Source organism: Buteo buteo, chromosome Z, assembly GCF_964188355.1.
Source record: "Buteo buteo chromosome Z, bButBut1.hap1.1, whole genome shotgun sequence".
Lineage (NCBI taxonomy): Eukaryota > Metazoa > Chordata > Aves > Accipitriformes > Accipitridae > Buteo > Buteo buteo.
This window is the reverse complement of record NC_134204.1, coordinates 63,993,074-64,016,328: the sequence shown is the minus strand read 5'-3', so window position 1 is coordinate 64,016,328 and position 23,255 is coordinate 63,993,074. Positions and strand designations below refer to the sequence as shown.

The window sequence follows — 23,255 nt, the reverse complement described above, 5'->3', positions numbered from 1 at the left end:
ACTCTCACGCACAGGGTTTTCTGTTTGCTTTACTTATGAAAGGTCTCAGACAATTAGTTTTAGGTTCAAAAGGAAATTTGAGAATTTGGATGGGTAGGCGGACAAAATTAGTGTGCTGGTTTGCATTAATAAATGCCAAAATATTTCTTTTGATGTCCTAGGAATATGACACATGAGAATTCATTAAAATGCAAGCAGGGTTTTTAATTTTCTTTAATCAAAGGTGGCAGTTGTTGCAGCACAGGCAGAATATTTTTCTTGTACCAGAGTGAGAACATTCTTTTGTTTCCATACTGGCACAGCAGGAGCTCTCCAATATAACAAGATTGAGGCTGGCCTGGTAAAAATAATAAACACTGTGACTTTGCAGGTAAAAGAGCATAAGCTGGCTGCAGTGTGATGCCCCTGTACTGTGAAGGTTTGATGCAGTTTTCCTGAACTTTTCCAGAAGCACTTTCAACCCTGTTCACAGGGGAAGACAGATGGCCCTGGGAAGGGAGCTTCGGCCACTGAATCTGTTGAGATTGCTACCCGGGAGGCAGGGTGGATTTCTCTCTGGGAAATGACAGGGACTAAATTTTCAAAAACTGTTTCTCTTTGTGTTGTGATAAGGTCAGTCAGTGATTTGCACTGCTGATCAGGTGTGTGAATCTAGTCAAAAAGCATTTTAGTATAACTAGTAAGCCTCTGTTCATGTCTGCAGTCTTTGGTCATGCAGAATTTGCACCTTATATGGTACAGAGGGAGGGCATAAGAAAGCGATATGCTTATATCAACAGTCTTCAAGAAAACACATTGGATAGTCAAATGTCCTCAAAATTTCTGAGCAAACCTTGGAAGGAAGGTATACCTATTCAGAAAAAAATGTAATAATAATAAAACCTCCTTCTGCTTAGGAGGGATTAAAGGCCCTATTTTTCTTTATAGTAGTAATTTTCTGCCAAAGTGTGTAATTCCACTGATGTGTTAATTGTTTTGTGTTAACCAACGTGTTTCTGTGGAGCATGTGTTTGTTATTTTAATGGATATGAGACCAGAGTCTGTTGTTATTAGATGTTGATGATCTGTGTGTTACATGATTACTATTTGCAAATAATGAAAACCTGTCAAATTTGTAATTGCTTCACAGAAAAATCTATCTGGCTTGTAGGCAAAAGCTAACACTGCGGTGATTCATATTAACATTCGCTGGATGAGTTTGCTAGAGCAAACTAGCACTTAAGCGCTATTATATATGCATGACAAACTTGACAGTGTACAAGATGAGAGGGCTTTAGCTACAAGTTTGGACAAAAGGCTGGTTTTGCGAGGAGCTTAGTGGCTTCAGCGGGAATTGAGATTGTTCACTTTATACGAGTCACTTAAACACTTTACAGATGGCTCTGACTTTTTTGCAGGGAGGGGGTGTTTTTTCCAGTTTCCTATCCTGCTTTATTTTGAGACTACACTATGAGAATGCGGAAATATAGATACCTGCTACGTGGAAGAGACATTTGTAGCATCATCTGGTATGAAACTCTGCACTGTAGAGATGGAGAAGTGCTAACAGAAAGACAAGTGCATATCAGAAATGCTTTTCAAGTTAAAAAGAACCTGTGTATACTGTGTACTCCACAGTGGATGTAAATTAATTTTTGTCATTATCATCATTCACACAGAGAAGATTTGGCTAGGTAGGACTGGCAAGCGTAAACTAGAAGCGGTACTGAGGTATTGCTTAGAGTGCAGAAACACTGAGTGTATGTGCTTTGTGTTGCCTATGACATTCCCAGAAAATTCTTATGCGGTGTCCTGGTCCTTTAAGGTGGAGAATATTAGCCATTTTTTTAAGGATGGACATTTCCTACTGTAATACCTGTCACAGCACAAATTCTGGGGGATCATTAACTGGAAAGACACTGGTATCCTTATTCAGAGGCTCATCTGGGTTCTTAAAGTCTAGTAAATTTGATTGGATCTTAAACGATTTGTGGATCAGCTGTCATGTAACCTGCAGTTCGTGAACTTCCCTGAAATCAGTGTAAATGCACTTTGAACTTACAGATCATTCCAAGGTGCTTTCATAAGTAACTTGTACTAACACAGAATAAATTATTTGCAGTGTAGCTGAATGGCTCTATGTAGAAAAAGTTGAATTAGTGAATAATGAAAAAGCTATGTGTTTGTATGGATGACCATTTTTTTCTTTAAAAAGTTATCTTCTCTGTATTGTTACCTTTTGTATGAACTTGATGCAAGAAATTGACTTAGGATGATGTGAAACTGCATAAATCTGTTGTAATAAAACCAGACAAAATCCAAACAGCATTTAAAAGATTTCCTATAAATGAGTATGGGGAGTTGCAAAACCAAGCAGATCCTTTGTATGATGGCTTGTTTTCTTGTCTTTATTTTTCCATCTGTTTAGTGCATATTGTTTCACTGTAAGTGGTCTCAGTAAATGCTTCATCAAGTGTAGAAGCACATTATGACTTTAAAAATTACATTTTTACTGCTGCTATCTCTATTCCAAGATGGAGAGTACCCTATGCTATGACAAATACAGTTAGCTGCTGATGGTATGCCCATCCCTCTTTTTCATGGGTGTATGGACTCCGTCAAATCTGCTTTCTGCTCTAGAGTTGATACTCTGGTGTGTGGAGAAGAAACCTTTGAGTGAAGAAGTATCCAATACACAGTTCTGCCTTACGTTGACCCACTGATCAAGTTAAACTTCAGCCTTTGATAGGTTTCTTTTTCAATTTTTCTGATTCCTAGCCCTGTTCTCCACTTCCTGACTGCTCTATGAAAGTCAAAAGAGGGAAATCACATTTTTAGGGGGAAAATTAACTTTATCTGCATGATATAAGCACATGGGAAAACTACAGAGTGCTCCCCTACCTAGATCTTTCTCTAGATTAATCTTAGTTGTTACTTCAATTCAAGGATCAATAAGGGAAAAGTCATTCAGCGAGGAATACAGTTTTTGACTGTGACGTAGTTATGGTATGTGGTATGTCTTCAGTAAACTGGAATATGAAGAAACATTGCTTGGTGCATCAGACTCGATACTGAAATAACAACTTTGTTTTCTCTCTGTGTTTTAGGTATCAGTTTTTCTTGCAGGTCAAGCAAGATGTTTTACAGGGCCGTTTGCCTTGTCCAGTCAACACTGCAGCACAGCTGGGAGCATATGTAATTCAATGTAAGTTCTTCTGGCCAACTGAGAGCTTATTTCTTTAGTCCTGCATTATTAAGTGGCGACTGAAGACTTAGCACTAACACTTTATGCATCCATTTCGAAACACAACAAAACTAATATGACTGATTTCAGCTAAAGAACTGTAAATAGATGACCATTCTGAATAGGTAATATAGAAGCGATACAGAAGTTAATGTAAAGAAGAAACTGAGAAGTCAGTCTGAAGACTCTGCCAAACACCCTTTCCCTTGCTGAGGAATATCTTATCATGTTCTTAAGACTTTATGGTTTACTCTGGATTGCATATAGAGTATGAGAAAACCTCATCGGGAGGTTTAGACATTTGATGGGCGATTGCCAGCTTTTAGCCAACAAAGTCTGTCAAATACAAGATTCTTTCAAAAATTACATTATGTCAATATGAATGTACCTATGCCTGAAGAAGGAGGATGTGTTTTGACCTGAAGTAAAGAATTTTAATTCTATCTGCATTCACCCATCAGTAGTTAGCTTTTCAGAAGTGGATGTTACATCCTGCATACTTCATAGAACTAGCAATCAATTAGAAAGGAGCTGTCTGTCTACCAGTTAGTTATTCCTTTCACAGTACAGCTCAAGCTCTGTATTCAAACACAATTGGTGACCAAACATCTTGTGATGGGCCATGCTGGGACCTGTATCTGTAATTTGTTCTATGTTAAATTTAGATTTCTCATGAGTAATATGTATTAAGCAAAGATTATTTGTGTTATTGGTGTTCCAAGTGTGACTCAACAACACTTAATACAACATAAAAAAATAAAAACACTACAAGATAAAAAATAGTCCTGCTTTCATTGCCATTTTAGAATAACAAGGCAGAATGATTTGTGTATGAAATGGGAGTGGGCATTCTACAGAATTTCATGGTGTGTTATATGTGTTTCTGAAAAGTTAAAATTTCAGGCATTTTTTATTTTTGTACAATTATTTTCAACTTCATTTTGGCATCTAAGAAATGTAGCATGTTATACTGTGAAAAACTGTTTGCAATGCACGTTTCGCTTTATTGGCAGACATGTCTTCTCTGAAAAAATACTGCAGGTATGAAGCAGGAAAATATGTAATGATGGTAACATCTTAATTGTATTATGAGAAATGAGTAGAAAGAATAAATTCTTGTCCTTTAGTCATTTTGTAGGGCGGTTGGAGTATGGGCAGCTGTTGTTTTGGTATAAAATCCTATTTCTGTGATTCTAATCTCAGATATTCTATTGGAAAAGTATGAGCAAGCTCATGTGAGAGAGGAGAGTTAAAGCATGGCAAAGGTTACATACAGTGGGTTAAAGTTGTCCTAGCACCAGCAAGCATACATTCCCATGGGCTCTGTAAAAAGATTTGTCCTTTTATTTAGGGCCTGCAGTTGTTCGAAGTGCATTAAGACACCTGAGAAATGTCTGTGTCAGAGACTGAAAATATGAACCCAAAGCATCAGCACTCAGGTCAACCGCCGTTCCAAGGGTCATGTGCCAGACCGTGCTTTTTGCTTTTCTAATCTCAGATGAAGTGTGTTTGTGGGCATTCAGTAATGGCTGAGAAGCTCTGCTTCTGTAATGGTATCAGAGGTGTCTTTGCCGGTGGAGCTAGCAGCTGCTGAGATCTGGAGAAGTAGCTGGGTCTGCGTGTTTTCAGGGAGTCCTCTACCCACGTCCTGCTCCAGCCATGGGCCCTGCTTTCACCGGTCAGGTTGTGCCTGGGTGTCATCTTTGGTCTGCAGGCAGATCCTGTCCTTAGCCCATGAGTTGTTTTCCTCCTTTTGTGGTCGAAGACTGCCGACTGTTATAGTGGTGATGGTGGAAGAATCAGTAGCCATGGCACAGTTTGCAGAATATACTGATTTTCCTCTTGGGAATGCTGAAGTGTTGTAGTAGTTCCTGTTCTAACTCCTGCTATGGGCAAGAATCACATTGTTTTTATGGAGATTTTCTAGAGAAATTGCTCAGCATCTCTACTGAGCAGATCACTGTCTTATTCTAGAAACGTCATTAAATTCTGGAAAGAAACATAAGTTATTAGATGAGTCTTATTCTTCTTGGCTCTTGAAGACTCCTTCTGGCTATGTTTTTGGCTTAGTGGTCATTGGATAGAAACCTGTGAAGCTTTGCTCAGAGAAGCCCAGTCTATGCAGATTTTACCTAGGTTTATTAAAAAATTGAAATACTAACTTTTGCAGAGTTTCTGAGATAGATAGTTAAGTTAATAGATAATTATAGTTAATAGATAATTATAGTTAAGATCAGTAGAAGTGAGTTCTGGCCAAGGTGTGTATTATTGTATAATTGCATTGCAATGTGTAAACTGATATGACTAATATATGCAAATTCAAGGTTGTTTGAAAGAAAATTATGTTGGCTATTCATTATGTTCTTTTCTTTATGAAAATTCTTTTAAAAAATATTTTGATTTTGAAAGTTAATTTAATGTTCAGGAACTATATCAATTCTTTATTGAAAATGAAGTCCTGTGTTTCCTCACAAGAAATGACGCTTACCCTTAGAAGGGCATATCTCTAAGTGTCTCAGGATATTTGTCTCCATTTGCATTCCCACACTGACATTTATGTTCAGAGTCCCAGGAAGAATATGGATCAGTTCTGTCTGTAATATCACAGCTTATTGTGAGGCCATCAATACTGAAAAATTAGACTTTTCTTCTATATTTGTTTTACACATGCTACCAAATAATACGTCATCAAATTTCAACTTTGCTGGCTTGGACAAAATTATATCTAGTCCTGTAGAAGTGGTGGATTTCCTGTCAAAGCCTCTAGCTCTTTGAACCTTCCATTTCTCTTTCAAAATGACTGAAGACATTTTTTCTTGGTTTTATGTGTGCTAACAGGAACAGTTCCATACTGTCTTTGGGTTTTTTAACTGGCTGCATGGTAAATTGACAGTTGAAAAGAGGTGGCTTGGCACCAATAGGTGGATTATATAATGTATTTTTTGGTTAATGGAAAGTGTTGAAAATTGGTGACCTTTCTTGTCTTCTTGTGTCCTCTAGCTGAGCTGGGGGACTATGACCCCTATAAGCACACTGCAGGTTACGTCTCAGAGTACCGCTTTGTTCCAGACCAGAAGGAAGAGCTGGAGGATGCCATAGAACGGATACACAAAACTCTGATGTAAGAGCTCAGTACTGTTGGGAACTTGGCAGGTAACATCAGATAAGGAAATACTTGGTAGGTGGGTAAAGGAGCAGCTTGTGGTGCAGGGTGGAGGTCTCTACACCCGAGAAAAGAACACAGGGCATCCAGTTATGTCCCTCAGAAACAGAAAACATTTTATGTAATTGGAGTTGTTCTTTTAGGAACAGAGTAGGACAATAACTGGAAATACAATGTCTGTCAGACCTAGGTATGGGTGTTTCAGAAACAGCAGTCTTAATAGTGCTCCTGTTTCCTCTTAGTTTTGTAGTTAAAAAGAATGAAATAAAAATCTGTGAGTTCAATTCCCTGTTCCAGGACAGATTTCCTGCATAATTTTGGACAAATTGCTTATTATGCCCATGCCTCAGTCAACTGTCTGTAAAATGGGGATAATAAATTTCTTTTTTTTGTATGGCCCTGTGTATTCAAATGAACTGTTAGGACAAAACCACTTTTAATCTAATAATGTACAGCTCTTGGTACAATGAAGCCTCTATTTTCTTGCCAGATCCTCAGCTAGGGTAATGAAGGAGTGCTTGTAGCAACCTGCATGAACCTTTCTGGAAGCAGCTCACATTGCAGGAGGTACCGGGAAAGCAGTTTGCATGCCCATGGTTTACGTGATAATCTCAGTTGCAACAGCTGCATGAATTAAAGAGACAGTTTGGTTGTACAAGCATAAAGTCCTTTAATTTTATTAACCAACATGTCTTACATAAAACATATTGGCACTGGCCAATATAAAGGATTCCACTGTAAGGAAGAACATACGAATTGTAAGAAAAAAAGCACAACCTAGATAGATAGAAACAGAGTCTTCAGGCAGCACCAGGCATTCAAAGTGCTGGTTTCTGGACAAAAACCAAGTTCCAAAACTGTGTGTATGACCTTAAAGCAATGGGAACACAGGGTATCTGGTGGGCCTTAAAATAATTTTGCTTTAAACTGAACAAGGCACTACAGAAGTTCACAGGCCTTGAAACTGTACCCAATAATATTTCTTACGTACGAGAAGGAGCTAAGAAGGTGGGAATAAGCTAGAGTTGTAACATGAGGCAGGGCGAACCATTGAAGAGATTGCAGAAGGAGAATATTAGGCGTACTGCAGACAGGACAAAGGAGAACTGCAGAGATCTGAAAAACGTATGTCAACAGACCTGGGAGGTACATGCAATCCCAACTTAACCTTTGTAAAAGTTGGAAAAGACAGATTCATTTTTATAATAGAAACTGCAAAACTTCAATTCTCTGTCTTCCAGTTGTTGGAATAACAATCACCTTGGACACAAAACATGTGAGTTGTACTATCATTGACATTCTGGATAATCTCTGCCTGACGGTGGATCCCAAGATGCTGCTTTGGGAATCAGCTGATTTTCTGTCAGACTGCAATTTGTGCATACAATGCTTTCCTTTGATTACTTGTCAATGGAGTGGTAAGCAAAACTGCAATAGGGGCAACCAGGAGATGGACTGGGGTGCCCAACAGATAAGCAGAACAAGATAAGAACTAGTAACCTCTGACCCCATCAGTTCTGTCAGTGCTTGAGAGGGGAGCAACAGCAGCAACATAGAGAGGAGAAACATAGCAATCTCTTAGGGAAGTTGGAGCAAGGAACATGATCTCCAGTAAAGAAGGCAGAGAGAAAGTGATGTTGTGTGAATATTGCTGAAATACTAGATGCATTTGCAGCAGCTGTGTAAGTAGTCTTCTTAAAGAGGAGGTTTAACTCTACACTGTCTCTAAGCCTACAAAAAAATATAAAAAGATCCCCAGCAATTCAGAGCCACTTTTTCTCCCACTTACTCATTTTTAGAAATGGCCTTCTACGTATGAAATACTTTCCGTGAGATTAGTTTTAGACTGAAGTACTCTTGGTGTATGAGTAACAAAGGCCAAACTGCCAGTCACTGTGCGAAAGCACTGCAAGTCAGAGATTGGCTTCCTGACTTGCTGTTCCAAATATTAGACCACAGTGCCTTCAAAAATGCAAAAAGTGAAATTGGTTTTGAAAATAAAACATATGCCAGAAGTTCAACCGTACATAAAGCCAAAATAAACATTTACTTGCTTATCTCCAAGTTCAGTTCCTGGTAAGTGTAAAGAAGCTTGTTCTAACAAATCCAAGTTAGGTGCAATTGTGATATAACCATTTATTAAGATGAGAGCAGTAAGAAACATTTTATGAGTATGTTCATCATACCCTTTGTCAAAGTAATGTAGAGATAATCAGAGCTAGCCATCTTGTATGTAGATCTAGATTTCTTGATTCTCTTGCTATAATTAAGCCACAGTCTGGATGAAGGTTAAGTAATTTCTTGCCTGTAGTTTTGCATGTTAGTGTTATTTGTGCCTTGTTTAATGAAAATAGGTATTAACTCAGAGACACTGCTGTTCTTCTTGAAAAGTTCTCCTGTAATTGGAGTCTGTGCCAGTTGCCGCATTGACCTGAGCTTTCTCTTGCAGGGAAGAGAGTCTGTTGTTCAATAATTATTTCTGTATGGTTACCTGACTGCCTTACAGTAATTGATGCATTATGGAGAGCTACAGGTCCTTTTATGAAGTATATTCTGTTCCAGAGATTGGAAACTGAGTCACATAGAGTTAGTTTGGTTCAGCATCACAGATGTTGTGTTTGAGAAATGAAACTTGAGATGAATTGTTATGTACCAGGCCACCGATACTAAGCAACTTTCATTCCTCTCAAGTTTCTGTAGTCATTAGTGTAGTAAATCAGATTAAGACCCATTTGCCTCCAAAAGGTCATAATCTTGAAGATGAAATTCAGAAGCTGGGAGAACAGTGGTTGCGAAGAGGAGTGATAACTGTCTTAACTCTGACTCTATTGTTTTTATATGCTTATTGATCTAGACCTCTGATACTCTTGCTGCTTGGCTGCAGTTAGGTATCAGGGATTTAGCAGCATCAGAACAGAGAGTGAAACTTAAGGTGTGCCCCTTGCTACTTCAGCCTGTCATCATCAGCTCTGCCAGCATTGACTTCTGCACAGGTGACAGCGGTCTCTTTAGTTAAGAAGTTTGAAGCTAGAATGGCCAAGGGTATATCCCAAATTATCTCACCTGCCGGAGACATTTTAGGGACAGGTTTCTGATGTGGTTTGAAAGAACTCTTTATCCTTTCTGGAGCCCAGCATGGAAGCATGGTTTTTTTTTTCACGACAGCTGTGGCACTGCATGTGCCTGCTAGTTATGGCCAGATGAACTGGTTTTGGTTGCAGGTTATCTCGCCATTTTTTACACAGCACAATAGCTATTCAGGTAGTCATTCAGGATGCAGTTTTTGGACCAAGTTTCTAAATCAAGTACGGTGAGGGAAGTCACAGTTGGGAGCGGTTTCTGACTGCATCACGTCTCTGCAGTCTGCCTACTGTGATTGTTGTCCCATCTGTAAACTAGATTGGCAATCCCAAGGTCACATAGCAGGGTGAGGTGACCTTATGTTGTCATGCACATCTGGACGACCAAGCAGTGGCTTCAGGGCTTGCATGTGAGGAAGCAGACACTCGTGGTGCTGGAGGAGGGATATGATCCCTCAGTGCAAATGGGAGAGCTTGTATTGGCCCTCTGACATTGCCTGTTCCACACTGCAGCAGATCTGGGACCAACTGATACTTGGCAAGTCAGCTGTTTGTGTATTTTGAATCGGTATTACATGCTGTCATTGGGGCATGGGGACAGCTAAAATGCCCCTGATAGCTTTGAGAGTAGCTTTCAATGTTGTTTAGGGCCATCAGTGGCACTCAGGTGCTCTTTGTCCATCTGAATGAGTGGAGCATGGCTGTTACATTGCCTTCACTGTCATTACCAATTGCAAAGACTGTTTCAGTTTTAGGTTGTATTCTCAGGTTGTGTGATGCTGAGGAGAGTTTGTGTTTTCATACATGTGTTTTCATACACGGTAAAGGTGAAACACTTACCCGTTGTAGTGGTGGGAATTGTTTCAGTCCCTGACATTCCCCTCTCCCCTTCACATTCTGTCTTCTCCTTCTGTGTTTGGGACGACTTCTTCCTCTGCCTTCCATCTGCTTCTTTCAGAAGATCCAGCTCACATTTTTGCTTTCTTTAATATTTTTGCAAATACACTTTCTTATAAATTATTTATTATTGTGAAAATACTTACACATGTGCACGCTCTTATTTGACATATGAGCCTTTTGGTACTTTCAGAGACAGGTGACAATAGGGGGATAAGCACATTGGCATTTTTCTAAATATGGTCAGTAAGCGGTATTTAAATTGGTGTTGGATTCTAGCACTAATTTGGTAATGGTGTAATCCGCTTTGCTCAGGACTGATATTTAGCCTGCCTGGAAACTCAGTAAGACAATACCGCTCCAGTGAACATTTTGCTTCCATTTCTGAGACCTACCAACAAGATTTAAAAAAATTAAGCTGTGGAGTAAATTTTTATAGCACAAGTGGATAAAAGACATCAGACATGACAATGCTGATGCGCTGAATACCCAGTGTTCTCCATATGGAGATGAATTGCAGATCTTCTGGGAAATCCAGCTGTTGAAGAACGGGGGTTGTCTTACAAGCTTCAGGTCTGCTGCTTTTCCGGGAGTCCTTGGAAAGAAAGACTAATACCTGAAGCAGTATCGATGCTGCTACATGGATAAGATGGGCTGAAGCTGCCCATCTCCCAGATACAAAGAAGGTATTTTAAATACCTATAGTATTGCGTTCATGCTAGCACTGCTGTTTCACGTCTTTCACATTAGATGTGTTTTTTACCTCATTGGGCATAAACAAAGTTGGGAAAACCTGGAAAGTAGCTGCTAGGCTGTAGAGAATGGGGAGACAAGAAGGGAGAATGTGCATATTGCAGGACTTATCCAGGTCTTGAGTCAAAATGTTGAGCTCTGCTTCACACCTTGAATTTGAAAGGTAGCAAATGCAGTGAGGTATTTCCCCAAGAGACCAATCACAGGGTGAAGCAGCAGGTGCATCTTTTTGAGTTGGTATTTTCACAAGATGTGCTGTACTTTCCCAGTAACAGTCCAGTAGCTTTCACAGAAGTATTAAAAAGGAGCGAAGATGAAAATGCAGCTTCAATTATTTCAGGCTTGCAACAGAGTGTCTTGCTGTTGTATCAATGGCGGTTATTAAGGGAAGAACAAATTAAACTCTGAGGATAAGTCTGTTGAAGGCTTTGAATTTATTTAGTCATTTTGTTCTTTTTGAAAATAAATTCTTCATCAGTGATGTCAAATATGTTCCTAGTAGCCAGTTTTTTCCCCCCACCAGTTTTCCCCTATTGTTTCCTACCAGCATGCAGCTGATGGTAGTTTTTAACTGATGAATTGATACTTGCAGATAGGAAGGCAAGCTAGATCTTTGAAACTGGTAATCTCATGAGACAGACTCCAAACTTTGTTCTTACAGTAGCAGACTTGGGTATTACCAGTTGGTGGGACTTCCTGTAGGCAAGATTTTATGAATAAAGGAATATTTTATCTGAAATCATGAACCCTGCTTTCAGAAATCCTTTGTAGCTTCAGCACTGCTATGGGGAAACAGTACCCCAGTCATTCATTCCATTCCTGCTTTATTAATAATCATGTTGTTATTGGAAAAAAAATATTTTGCATATTCAACCCTAAAAATTGAATGTCTCAAGTATGTTTGTGACAGCGGGGAAAAGATTAGCCACTGTACTAGGTGTACATTGTGTATACCGTAGCATATATATGTAATGGGATCTTGCAGCAGAGAGTTTAGTAAAAGTTTATGCCTACTGTCCAGTCTTACTTGGAGCGAGCGGAAGTACAATGCTGAAAGGATAATGACAGTCTAAACAAATGTTAGGAAGGGTTGCATACCTGTCCAGCAGACTGTATTTATTAATATGATCTATTTCAATATGTTGACTGAAAGTGCAAAGTTCTTACACAGAATTTTGTTTACAGGGGTCAAGTTCCTGCTGAGGCAGAAGTGAACTACTTAGGGGTGGCCAAATCCCTGGAAATGTATGGAGTGGATCTCCATCCTGTTTATGTAAGTGTTCTTTAAATATTTTAAACTTCGTAACAATGAAAAAAAATTCTTGTAGTAATATCAGGGAGAATATTTATATAGTTTAGTTGCCACAGAATAACTTGAAAGGAAACACTGTACTTAAGAAATGCAAAGGAAAGACATATTTACAGACTAAGGCGATTCAATTGTTCACACATACAGAAGCCTAATGGTTTTCAGATGAAAGGCTGTGATTGTATTACACCTATAAAAGACAATCAGTTATACTCTGGAAAAAACAGTTCAGATAAGTAAGAAGTAATTAGTGCAAGTGTCAGGAGAGATGGAAGAAGGTTATGACCTTTATCTTTGACACAAGAATTTGCACGTTATTCTTGTGTAAATAACATCAAGTGTGTCCTGAAACCTCTTCAATACCATTGCAAAAACTATGGTAAGGTAGCAGCAGCATGTCTGGTCTTTTTCAGGATTCGTTGTGAAGGTTTTGCTAAAGATCCAGAGTACATTTCCAGCTTTTACTCTGCTGTATCATGTAGCATTGCAAGTTGTCTGTATTGCCTCAGCAAAACCCTCCACTTCTTTTGTAAAACAGCGTGTATGTTGGGATTGGATCCAAGTCATCACCTGGAGGCTATGTGCTCCTGGTGGAAATATCATTCTATCTTGTTTGAATAATTGCACTTGTGGCAGGTTTTTTGAATAAAAGAAAATCAGAAGTTCAAATGGGGAGTTGTAATGTAGATAGTTCATTGAGTTAGATGTCAGTACTTTGTAAAATTACTTGAAAGAAAATAAAGAAATCAAGATACTACCAGAAGATTAAGTATGTATTTCCTGCTGAAAATTGTGTAGCCCACAATGTGAATTATTTTTTAATGTACTCTGTGGCTTAACTGCATTCATATCCCATGCTGTGTGCCCCTCCCACACATAGAAAGCTGGGGGAGTTACTGGAACAAGATTTAACATGATCCAACAAAATCGTGTTAAATTAGCAGAGCCTGGAAAATTTTTTTTTCTCATCGCTTGCTTTTGCTGTGCAATGAGATCTCTGCCTGGGTAATGAGGGGTGAGTTGTAATATGTCCAAGTCTAACTCATGAATATAATTTTTTCTATTTATATTGCAACAGCATCGGAAGCCCTCATTTGAGACTGAAGCTGCACACGTGAAGAGATGTAGTTCTTTTCCTAGCTTGGTCATACTAAAAGTAAACTTGCCTTTAGCAGTTAGCTCACTGAGGAGCACAAGCAGAGCTCGCCAGAAGTGCTTGAGCTTTCTCACATCAGTAGTTGTGCAGAAAGACACTTTCTACAGTCAGTCTGTCGCACAGTTGGTATTTTTTGTGGTTCATGCTCTGCTAGTTTAGAGCTTGCAGGGCTCTTCCTCATTGCCTCAAGTAGGCAGATGAACAAGTGTCGGCAGCTGACTTTCTTTTAACCTCATGCACTAAGGTTTGCACTATTTCAAGCTTAGGGTGCATCTGATTTTGGTTACTAACCATAAAATGGGGAGGCGGGGGCCTTCTGCCACTCAGCGCCAGGGTTTTCACCCTGTTCTCTCTGGACACGGTTTGCGACTTGCATACTGACCTCAGGAATAGTTTCCTTTGGAGGAGATGATGCATGAGGCTGTTCCTTGTGTGTTGCTACCCATTCTGAACAAAAGCATGGTCCGTATCCCTCAGAGGAGCTACTTCACTTGGTAGCAGTATGCAGGTGATACTATTTTAGCAGGGAGAAGGCAGCTGTGAGGTTATATTATAGTAGAATAGGTCAGAAAATCAGCTGAAAGTTAGGATGTCTGTTGCATTCATGTCTGAATAAAGAGTTTAGTTTCCGAGTTGGCCATTTGCCAAATAGCTGAAAGTAATTCCTTAAAAAATAAAGTTATTTTTGTTTTTCACCATGGCTTGCGGAATCTCCTATTCTTTCCCTTACTGCCATTCTTTCTTGCCTGTTTGGCTCTATGCCTACAAGTTCCCAGACAGGAGTTTTCATCAGTAGATCAAGTACTATTTTCCCATTTGCACAGGGAGTGAAACTATATGTTCAAGTCAGTCATCAGGCAGACTTCCTCACTAGACCTCACTGCTAAAGTGATACAACTTGCAACCGTATGGATGACATACATTTTTATTTTCCAGGGTGAAAACAAATCTGAGTATTTTTTAGGATTAACACCCATAGGAGTTGTTGTCTACAAGAATAAAAAACAAGTAGGAAAATATTTCTGGTATGTATAATTTAAATATGCAGTCTCTGCTAAAACAGTAACAATGTTGTATGGAAATGTATCATCTGTGATATCTATTTGAAAGGTTAATTGTATCAATAAAAGAAAGTATACTTGGAATTCTTAATCTTTGTCTAGATTATATAGATTTTTAATTCTTTGATAAACCAAGTATTGAAAAAAAATAGTTCACCCTTACCATATGCATGCTGAAATATTTAAATACTGCTAATTTTCTGTGCATACCTGAAAATAAAATTACCTATTAATTTCTTTTTGTCTTTGTATGTGAATATATACAACTTTATATTTTATTATGCATGAAATTAAAGACTCATGAAATTCTGTCTGTCTTTTTTTCCAATATTACAGGCCTAGAATTACAAAAGTTCATTTCAAGGAGACACAGTTTGAACTCAGAGTCCTGGGAAAAGATGTAAGTTTTTATTTAAGCCTGAAAGAAAAAAAAAAGTAATCTCAGGTCTAATGAAGTGGGAAATTTTGTGGGTCCATCAAAGTCTAATTTATTTTATTGAAACTTACTGCAAGAAACCATCAAAGTGAAATTAATTTTATTGATAGTTACTGCAAGAAAACCACCTTATCCTCAAGTGTAGTATGTTCCTCATGGTGCTTGCAGTTTTGTTAGAGAAAGAAGAGGAAGAAAGGTTTTGTGTCTGCATTTTGCAGGCAAGCGGAGGGAACTTCAGCAGAACAGTATGGAGATAGGAGTTTTATAACAAACTTTTATCATTTTATGTCATGCTTTGTAAATTAGAGCAGACTGCTTCTGCAGTGCCTTGTTTATGGTGTTACATAGTGCTTTTAAACTAGGCTAAATGTACAGAGAGGGCTAATATTAACCAAAATGTGGATGGCGGAAAACTCACAAAGCTATTAGGTACAAGTAATTTTGTAGCTTGGAAACAGAAGCAGCCACGTAATATAGCTTGAAACCCATTTGTCAGAGTTTAACTTCATCATTGTGCTGTTAGACCATTTGAGAGAAAACAATGTTGGTTCCAGTGGAGCAAGGATAGCAGGTTGATAGCAAGTGAAGAAGTTTTAAGATAGAGTGAGTGGAAAAAAGGGAAAGATATTTATCACCTATGAAGCATGTGAGGCAGGGGAGGGAGGAGGAGAGTGTTGAGGATGTAGAGAAAATTATGAAGTGTAATAAAACAAATAGTTGCAGTCAGTCTGTGTTTTCTGATATCTGGTTGAGTTATAAGTTTAGTTTGCTGAGTTGTTTTTTGAAAATACTTTGTCGGTCTCTTTGGAATATCAGGACTGAAAGTTTATAGTTTTGAAGAAGTACTAACCTGCTGGAAGTATTCCCCTTTACTGATTATTTATGTATCTTAATTCATCTATGTAGTGGTTGTTAGTCTTGTCCATGATTTTTCCATGAGGCCATTTGGTATGTTTGGTACATTCTGGGAAATGTAAGTGTACACCTGACTGGTTGTCTTGCTTCTGTCATGGACAACATTTCTTGGGCCTCTGCAGACTTATTGGCAAGTTTTGCATTTGTTACTCCTAAGTGGTTTGTTTCTGTTTGGTGTGGTGATCTATGGGCAGTTTATTTCTGATGGTGTGTTTGTTGTAACTGGAGAGTTGTTTGAAGGCTGGAGGGGAGGTTGGGAAAACTTTTCTCAATGTTTCATGTGAAGGGTGAATGCCTGTTCATGTATAAACAAGTCCGAGTTTGACTTAGAGTGAATTGCATTGAAGTGATGCTGTAGTTTCTGTTTGATGCCACTTATGTATAGTTTTTATACAAACCATGTGGAATTGCAAAGGTTTAACATGCTAAGCAGAAAACCTGGAAGCTTTGGAAAACATGCTTAAGTTGAGACTGTGAACGTTGACAGCTGGTGAACACTTACTATTGTGATTATAAGGCAAACACTTTGACAGCACTTGGTAATTTCAAGTCTCAACAGGTACTTTTAGGAAATTGTTCAAGAGAACAGTAAGTACAAGGGTGTGTACCATCATTAAAATATCCTTTTGCAACTAATACTCATTTGAAGCGTTTCTACAGTGCTTCATATCCTAACAAGATCAGGAAAGGCCAAAATGGCCCAGAAAAATCTTCCTCTCCCTTTTTTTTTAAACATTCTGGTGGTGTTACTTTGTACAAAATTACGTATTGGAATAAGTAAACAGTAGCTTTAGTCTCTGGATTAAACCTGTCATGACAATTTATGCTGCTCTGCACCCAGAGGAGGAAAAGCTCATCAGTGTATTTGTACAACTGTATGTTCCAATACTCCTTGAAAACTTAATTCACTAATTTCTTTTATCCTCTGTTTTTTGGAATAAATGCTATCTCTTTGTCCTTCCACGTGGGACGTGAGTTTGCGGTATATGACGGGAGAGTAAACATGCCATTTTTACTTTATCCTGCCTCCTGGGATATCACTTTACAGCCCAGGGAATTAATAATTTCCATGTTTCAGATGTGGTATACCAAGTCTGGAATGTGTTACGGGTTTGCAGTTAGTTGGAGAGAATGCTGGAAAAGATTCAGGAGGAGAAGAAATAATGGAGACTTTCCCATGTCTTAGATGGAGCTTTATGGCATATAACTAAGGAGTTAACATCACGTAGTAAGAAGAGCAAATTACTTCTGAGTATATTGAGTGCTTTGTGTGAATCATGTTTTCCATATTGTAGTGAAAACTCTGTGCAGGCTGGATTTTAGTTCGTGTTTCCACACACTAGCTACCTTTACTCACACTGATGGGCACCTTTCATGGGTATCTATACCTGCTCGTCAAGAGGAAGCTGGTGGTGCTTTGAGTACTAATGAAGTGTTGCTCTTCCCTTGCACGGGGTTGCTTGTGGTAGTGTCTTTGTTCTCCCTTTCAATAAATTTGTCTGAGATTTTTTCAAACCTACCAAAAGAACTTGAATGTGTACTTCCCTCTACAGGAGTGGCGGTGGACATCCTGATGTCCTTGACAGATGGCAGACATGGCAGTCTAAATGGACAGGTCCATGTCCGTAGGCTACCTAAAAAATACGCTTGTGGGTGCCTGTGTCACCCATATTTATGGCTGCTGAGTTGTTTACATCGTTTCATTTTTCATAAACTTGATGATTTACTGAGCAGAAGATATTTATGCTTACTGTCTTACAATAATGTGCTTCACCTTTCCTGTTTTGTAGCGTAATCTCTTGTACTTCTTCATATCTCTTCCATGAGAACATTTACTGTATATTTAACTTCTTTATATTTTCCTGCATGCCTGTTGCTATTGTGTGCAAGCACGACCATCGGTATTTTGGTTTTATCTTTCACTACTTTGCTTGTATTATATGTTTCCTCCCAAAGGTTACTGCAGTCGCCCCTTCATAAACAAAATACTGCCCTTAATGTTTGGCCATCCATGACTTACCTGACATATGAGACCGATGACCTGGACCAGCTGACAGAAACTCGTTTTCAGTGGTGTTAATCATTGAATCGGGATTTCATTGTCCCTCAAGTGGACCCATGCTGTGAATTCTGAGCTAGAACATGTTAGGCTTTCTGTGATGAAACCTCTAGGTATCAGCATGAAATTAGCAACCCTTCCCCTGTGAGGACTGCACAGAAGGATTCCCTGAACAACACAAAGAATTTTTGAAGATGAGAAAAGTGTATTTTCATGCAGTTTCCTTTAAGAAAACCGAGAGATCCATCTGATGCCTGTCCACAGTTCCTGGTAGCATAGATGTCTGTTGAGCAACCTTGCTGGAAACAATCCAGCAATACAGGTGGCTGCCAAAGGCCTCCCCCTGCCCCCGCCCCGATAACAGCAAAACGGAGCCTAATCACAATGGATGCACTGTGTGCAAATGGGTAATCAGAGGGGTGCACAGCACACCTCCTGTGCTTCCCCTGTGTGAGAAACACGGCTTGCTTCCTAGATTTCTCTCTCAGCTAAGGACATGAAATAAAATAGAGAAAAACATGCTTTGATAGATTGTGTAGGCTGGGAACGTAAATGTAATAATATGCAGGAGTGAGAGATGTGGAGCATTTTTGCCTGTAGGTACCAAGTACTTCTTTGCTGTTCCCCGCAACCCCATGCTGTTTTCTGTAAGAGTGCCTTTTACTTCAGTTGCACTGTGTCTGAACATGCAAGTGAATGATTTCACTCCTTCGCAGAGCTTATGCAAAGCTTCTGTACTTGTTACTTTTCGTGTTTCTTTCACCAACCCAGAATGTGTTGAGTGTGCGAAACACTCGCTTTCATTATTTTTTGTTGTAAGGGAAGGGTCTTTTGGAAGTCTGAAATTTTTGTTTTGATGGGTTTTGAAATTTGGGTTCTTTCAAGTCAGAACAAACCCCCAAACTGTGCAGTTAAAAGTGATTTTTATGTTTTCAAGACATGCCTTCCTCTGCAGTCTTGCTTAGTCATATGAAGAGGCCCAGCTCAGCTGAATTCATAAGGTGAAGTTGTTAAAGACTGTTTTTAAGAGTAATAGCAAGCACTGATTCATGCTAGAGGAACTTCAGGGCTATTCCAGAGTACATAATGCTCCCCATTCTGGTGGCTGAAGCTTGTCTAAATACAAGATTTTTGTGTTCTTTTAAACAGGCTCAGAAAACCCTGGAAATATGCTTATTTCTTAAAATCTGCTTTTTGTAAGTCTCAGAAGTCTGAAAAGTGATTACATTAATAAGGGGGTTCAGCTGTACCCTTTCTTGCCCTGTCACTTGCTATATTCCATGTTGAGTTACAAGTTCTAGGCAGGAACTTCTAACTTGATTTATTCCTCTCAGCTTCTTGGGAAGATTGAACAGGGTTTGAAGAGATGTTCCTCCCATTCTAAAGTCCAATTTAGCTTAGATTTCAGTTCTAGACAAAAATAGCATTCTGATCTTTATTATGGTTTTAAGAATTACAAATTACTTTTGTATCATTTGCATTTGCACCCACTTAAGCCAGAGTGGTAGCAGAGGGTGGAGGTGAGCAAGCACAGCGAAGTTAGTCCACCATAGAGAACCGTTTTGGCTTGTTTTCATGGTTGGGGGTTTTCTTGGCTTTTCTTAACCACTTTCTAAGCCATCTTAGAAGGATTGTAAGATTGGTTCAAGGCTTGATAGCAAAATCTTCAGTAACGAACATTCTTGAAGGAGAACTAGGATTAAAATTCCTGCATAAACTTGAATTCATTGCCACTAAGATGTTACTGTCAGCTTTTTTTTGTAAGTTCTTCTTTAGTCTTTTTTTTGATTGTTATAATATGAGGCTGAGATATGTTTGTTTCAATCTTGACATGCTTTATGCAAACTGGCACAGCATTATTAATTCCTGACTTGTATAATGTTCTTAAGGATTGACCTTGTGTAACCAGTAATAATACGTTGTCTGTTACATAAGCTATGATTGGTATGCATTGTGTAAATATATAAAGACAAAATATTTCCTATTGGAGTTAACAATTGATAGTGTCCAGGTATGTGCCTAACCTGGCAAAGAATAATGTTGGGAAGCAGTAGCTTGAGAGCTAGTGTTAGTATTTCTGTTACATGTACATGCATGTGTATTACATGTACATACAATGTGCTCTGTAATGCGGCAAGATCTCTCCTTATGCTATATTAATATTCAGTGCAACTAGGAAGAGTGGGGTGTGTGTGTGTGATGGCAGGGTTCCTGCTGCGGGTTTGGGTTTGGGTTTTTCTTCTTCCTTTTCTGAGCCTGGATTGGTGGGAACCAATATATGTCTTGTCGTAAAGTGTAGCAGCTAAAGCCTGCTCTGAATCATAGGTTTTCAAAACGTTTTTCATCTGTGGATGGGTGCAGTGCTCCACGGAATGGGTGCAAGTCTGCTGTCATCAGCCCTCTTATCCCTGGAGCAATCCATGAACTTCACAAACAAGGGATCTGCGGGTCCCCAGAGGGAAGGACTGTCGTTTTGAGTGTGTGTCTTCTCTTCCAGGCGGACTTGAGCTTGCCCTACCCGGGCACTGAGCTAGCTGGGCGCAGAGCAGCTCGGAGCTCGAAAGCTGTGTAGTCATGGTGGCGCGGCAGAGCGAGCTGGGGGCTGTTGGCAAAGGGCAGCGTGGGCGCTCCCGAACCGGTGTGTCAGCTCTGGCAGCTCCGAAGGCGTTTTGTGGTGAGGTAGAGCAATGACCCCTCTGACTGGTCTCCTTTGAAGGTGTTAGTAACACGCTTTCAGTCAAGTGGTGGTGGGGGCTGTGGCGGGGGGCTGTACCAATCACCAGCGGTTTCGTGGAGATCTCAAAGGCCCTGCCACATCGGTCTTCAGGCTGATTTGAGAGGCACCATAAAAGAGATAAGGGCTGTGGCTACATGTTTGAGTGCCTGTCTATTTATAAGCTCATAGTATAGTCAAGCTGTCTGCACCCCCTCTGCTAGTCTCTCTCTCCTCCCGTGGGTAAAAATGGTGGTGAGGCTATGGCAGTATGAGCCTTAGAGTGTTTTGGAGACTGCAGGACAAGCTTTCAAAGCATTTAAAAGGGGAGGAGTATTTTATGTTCGCCCTCATGGTTTTTCAGTGCCTTGCCTTCTTCGGGATTAGGAGAAGGTAGTCAAACAGCTCAAGAACTAGATACTGCCGCCAGGGCTTATGCCTGTCCTTTTGCAGCCCCTGGCCGTGTCATCCTGCCCCCTCCCTTGCTGGTGCAAGTCACAGATGTGAGCCAAAATCACCATACAAAAATAAGTGGTTTTCTGCTTGTTTGGTGAGCACAGCTGGCTTCCTGAAAGAACAGACAAACACCAAAGCTGGTTCAGAGGAGAGGAGAGGTCTTCAGACTGTGCAGGTGACCAGGACTCCTCTGGAAGCAGTGAGCCTTCAGGGTTTACGATGCCTCACCTTTAGTACACCGGGTGCTTTGAAAGCGATAGGATGAGTAGCAGGGAGTAGCTTGTGAGGCACCAAACAACACTGAATGAGTTTGGAATTGTCATTTCCTATAAATCATTAGTAAAAGTACAATAGGTCTTTGTTTCTTTTGGTTCAGATATATGAGAGTAATAAGAAAAAACCCAGCTAACTCTCACTACCTGTAAGAAATTACAATTGTTCAAGATGCTAAAAATAATGCCTTTTATTGGAAGTGAAAGTTCATGGTGTTAATAGGTAAGGTCATCCTTGCTTTACCTGTACAAATCTATTTATTCCTTTAGGGGAGAAAGATTAAACCTGGAAGATATTACTGTCTCCAGTACTGCTTAATTTTTATATATCCATTTATAAATTGTGAGGGCAATCACAGTACTCTTGCAAGCCTTAAATAGTGTTAAAAAGTAAATAGAGGAAGTCCTAAACCTAGATGTGCTGAATGCAGTGTCATATTGGACTTGGCTGCAGTGAGTTACTGAATCCTTTGCAGAAAAGGTGAAAAATGGTGAAAGAATTATGAATAGTCTCCTCTGTGTTGGTGAAAGACCTTGGAGGTGAATGTTTTAGGCTTTCTTTCTCTCTTTTCAGTAAAATTTAACTTGCTATTTGACTTACTACAAGTGTCTATTCTGAGGCAATAGTTTCCAGATGCGCTTTTCCTTCAGATTCAAATAAATACATCTCAGTGTGTTATCAGAAAGCTTGCTGGTCCATTCCCAGATTTTTACGCAGTTGTTTAACTTTCCAGGTCTGAATTCAGTAACTTAATAGATTGGATCTATAGGGCTATGCTGTTTTTTCCTGAGTGCCTTCGATTATTGCATACTAAGTATAGATGTTTCAGTATGTAGGTAATCATTAAAATTTTTTTCTTACCAGCTGAGATGAGCTTTCTTTCACCTTAGAAAATAATGCCTTCAAATGATGGAATCAGTAATGTTTGCTGGTCAGATGTTTCAATCATACAGCAATGTAGCTATACTGTCCCTCTTTTAGTCACTGATTTTCATGAGTTATGCGCCCTTTGTTCTGTATATTGGAAAATTCTAAAACTTTAACTTAAAAAAAAGAATAAAAAATGGACAAGTAGAACCTTTCCCCTGATGGGAGTCTTTCCCTGAATTCCAGTGGCATTTGAACTGTGCTAATAATAAGATATGGCAGAAATACCTTATTTTAAAAAGTCTCTTTAAAAAAACCCCAAACACCCTGGCTTCTCTCCGCCCCTCCCTTCCCCCAACCCACAAACTCTCTTCTCCAAGATTATGTAATTAAATAAGTCTAAATGCAGCAGACGATTTTTTGCCTAAAAGTAAAATTTAAGAGTGGATGAAGGAGCAAGATCCTGCATATTAAAAGTGAGTCATTGAGTTCTTTCCTAACAAGTTAAATTGACTCATCATATTGCATAAAGTTTGCAATACCACAGGCCTGATCTGATATTCTTCTTTAAAAGTGGACTGGTGACTATAGTTGTGTGGGTTTATATGAAATCACATCAGATGACAGTCTGATCTAGAAATTGTAATGTAAATTAAATCATAAAATCTGAAGCTACTTTTCTGTTATGTGTAAAATAAGGAAATGAAAAGTACCCCTTGACATGTCTTCTTTAAAAATGTAAAAATGCAGTATGATCTTTCAGTGAGCAGACTCTTGTTTCTGGTTGCCAGAGAAGAAAGACCAATATGGTTACTTCTGAAAATTCTAGTATAAATAGATTTTTCTCCTTGACAATCCTCAGGATTCTTGAGGAAGCTTTTTTTTCAGGTTTTT

The 23,255-nt window shown here is 39.3% G+C and overlaps 1 protein-coding gene across 2 annotated transcripts in view; it reads left to right on the top strand.

Annotated features, from left to right (window-relative positions):
* Positions 1–23,255, top strand: part of EPB41L4A (erythrocyte membrane protein band 4.1 like 4A) — a 139,144-nt gene that overhangs the window by 65,523 nt on the left and 50,366 nt on the right. For both annotated transcript variants that reach the window (XM_075019700.1, XM_075019698.1), the window contains exons 5-9: positions 3,087–3,184; positions 6,224–6,344; positions 12,302–12,389; positions 14,518–14,606; positions 14,979–15,042. In XM_075019700.1, the coding sequence (XP_074875801.1) occupies positions 3,087–3,184; positions 6,224–6,344; positions 12,302–12,389; positions 14,518–14,606; positions 14,979–15,042 (460 nt within the window). The remainder of the gene's footprint in view (positions 1–3,086; positions 3,185–6,223; positions 6,345–12,301; positions 12,390–14,517; positions 14,607–14,978; positions 15,043–23,255) is intronic.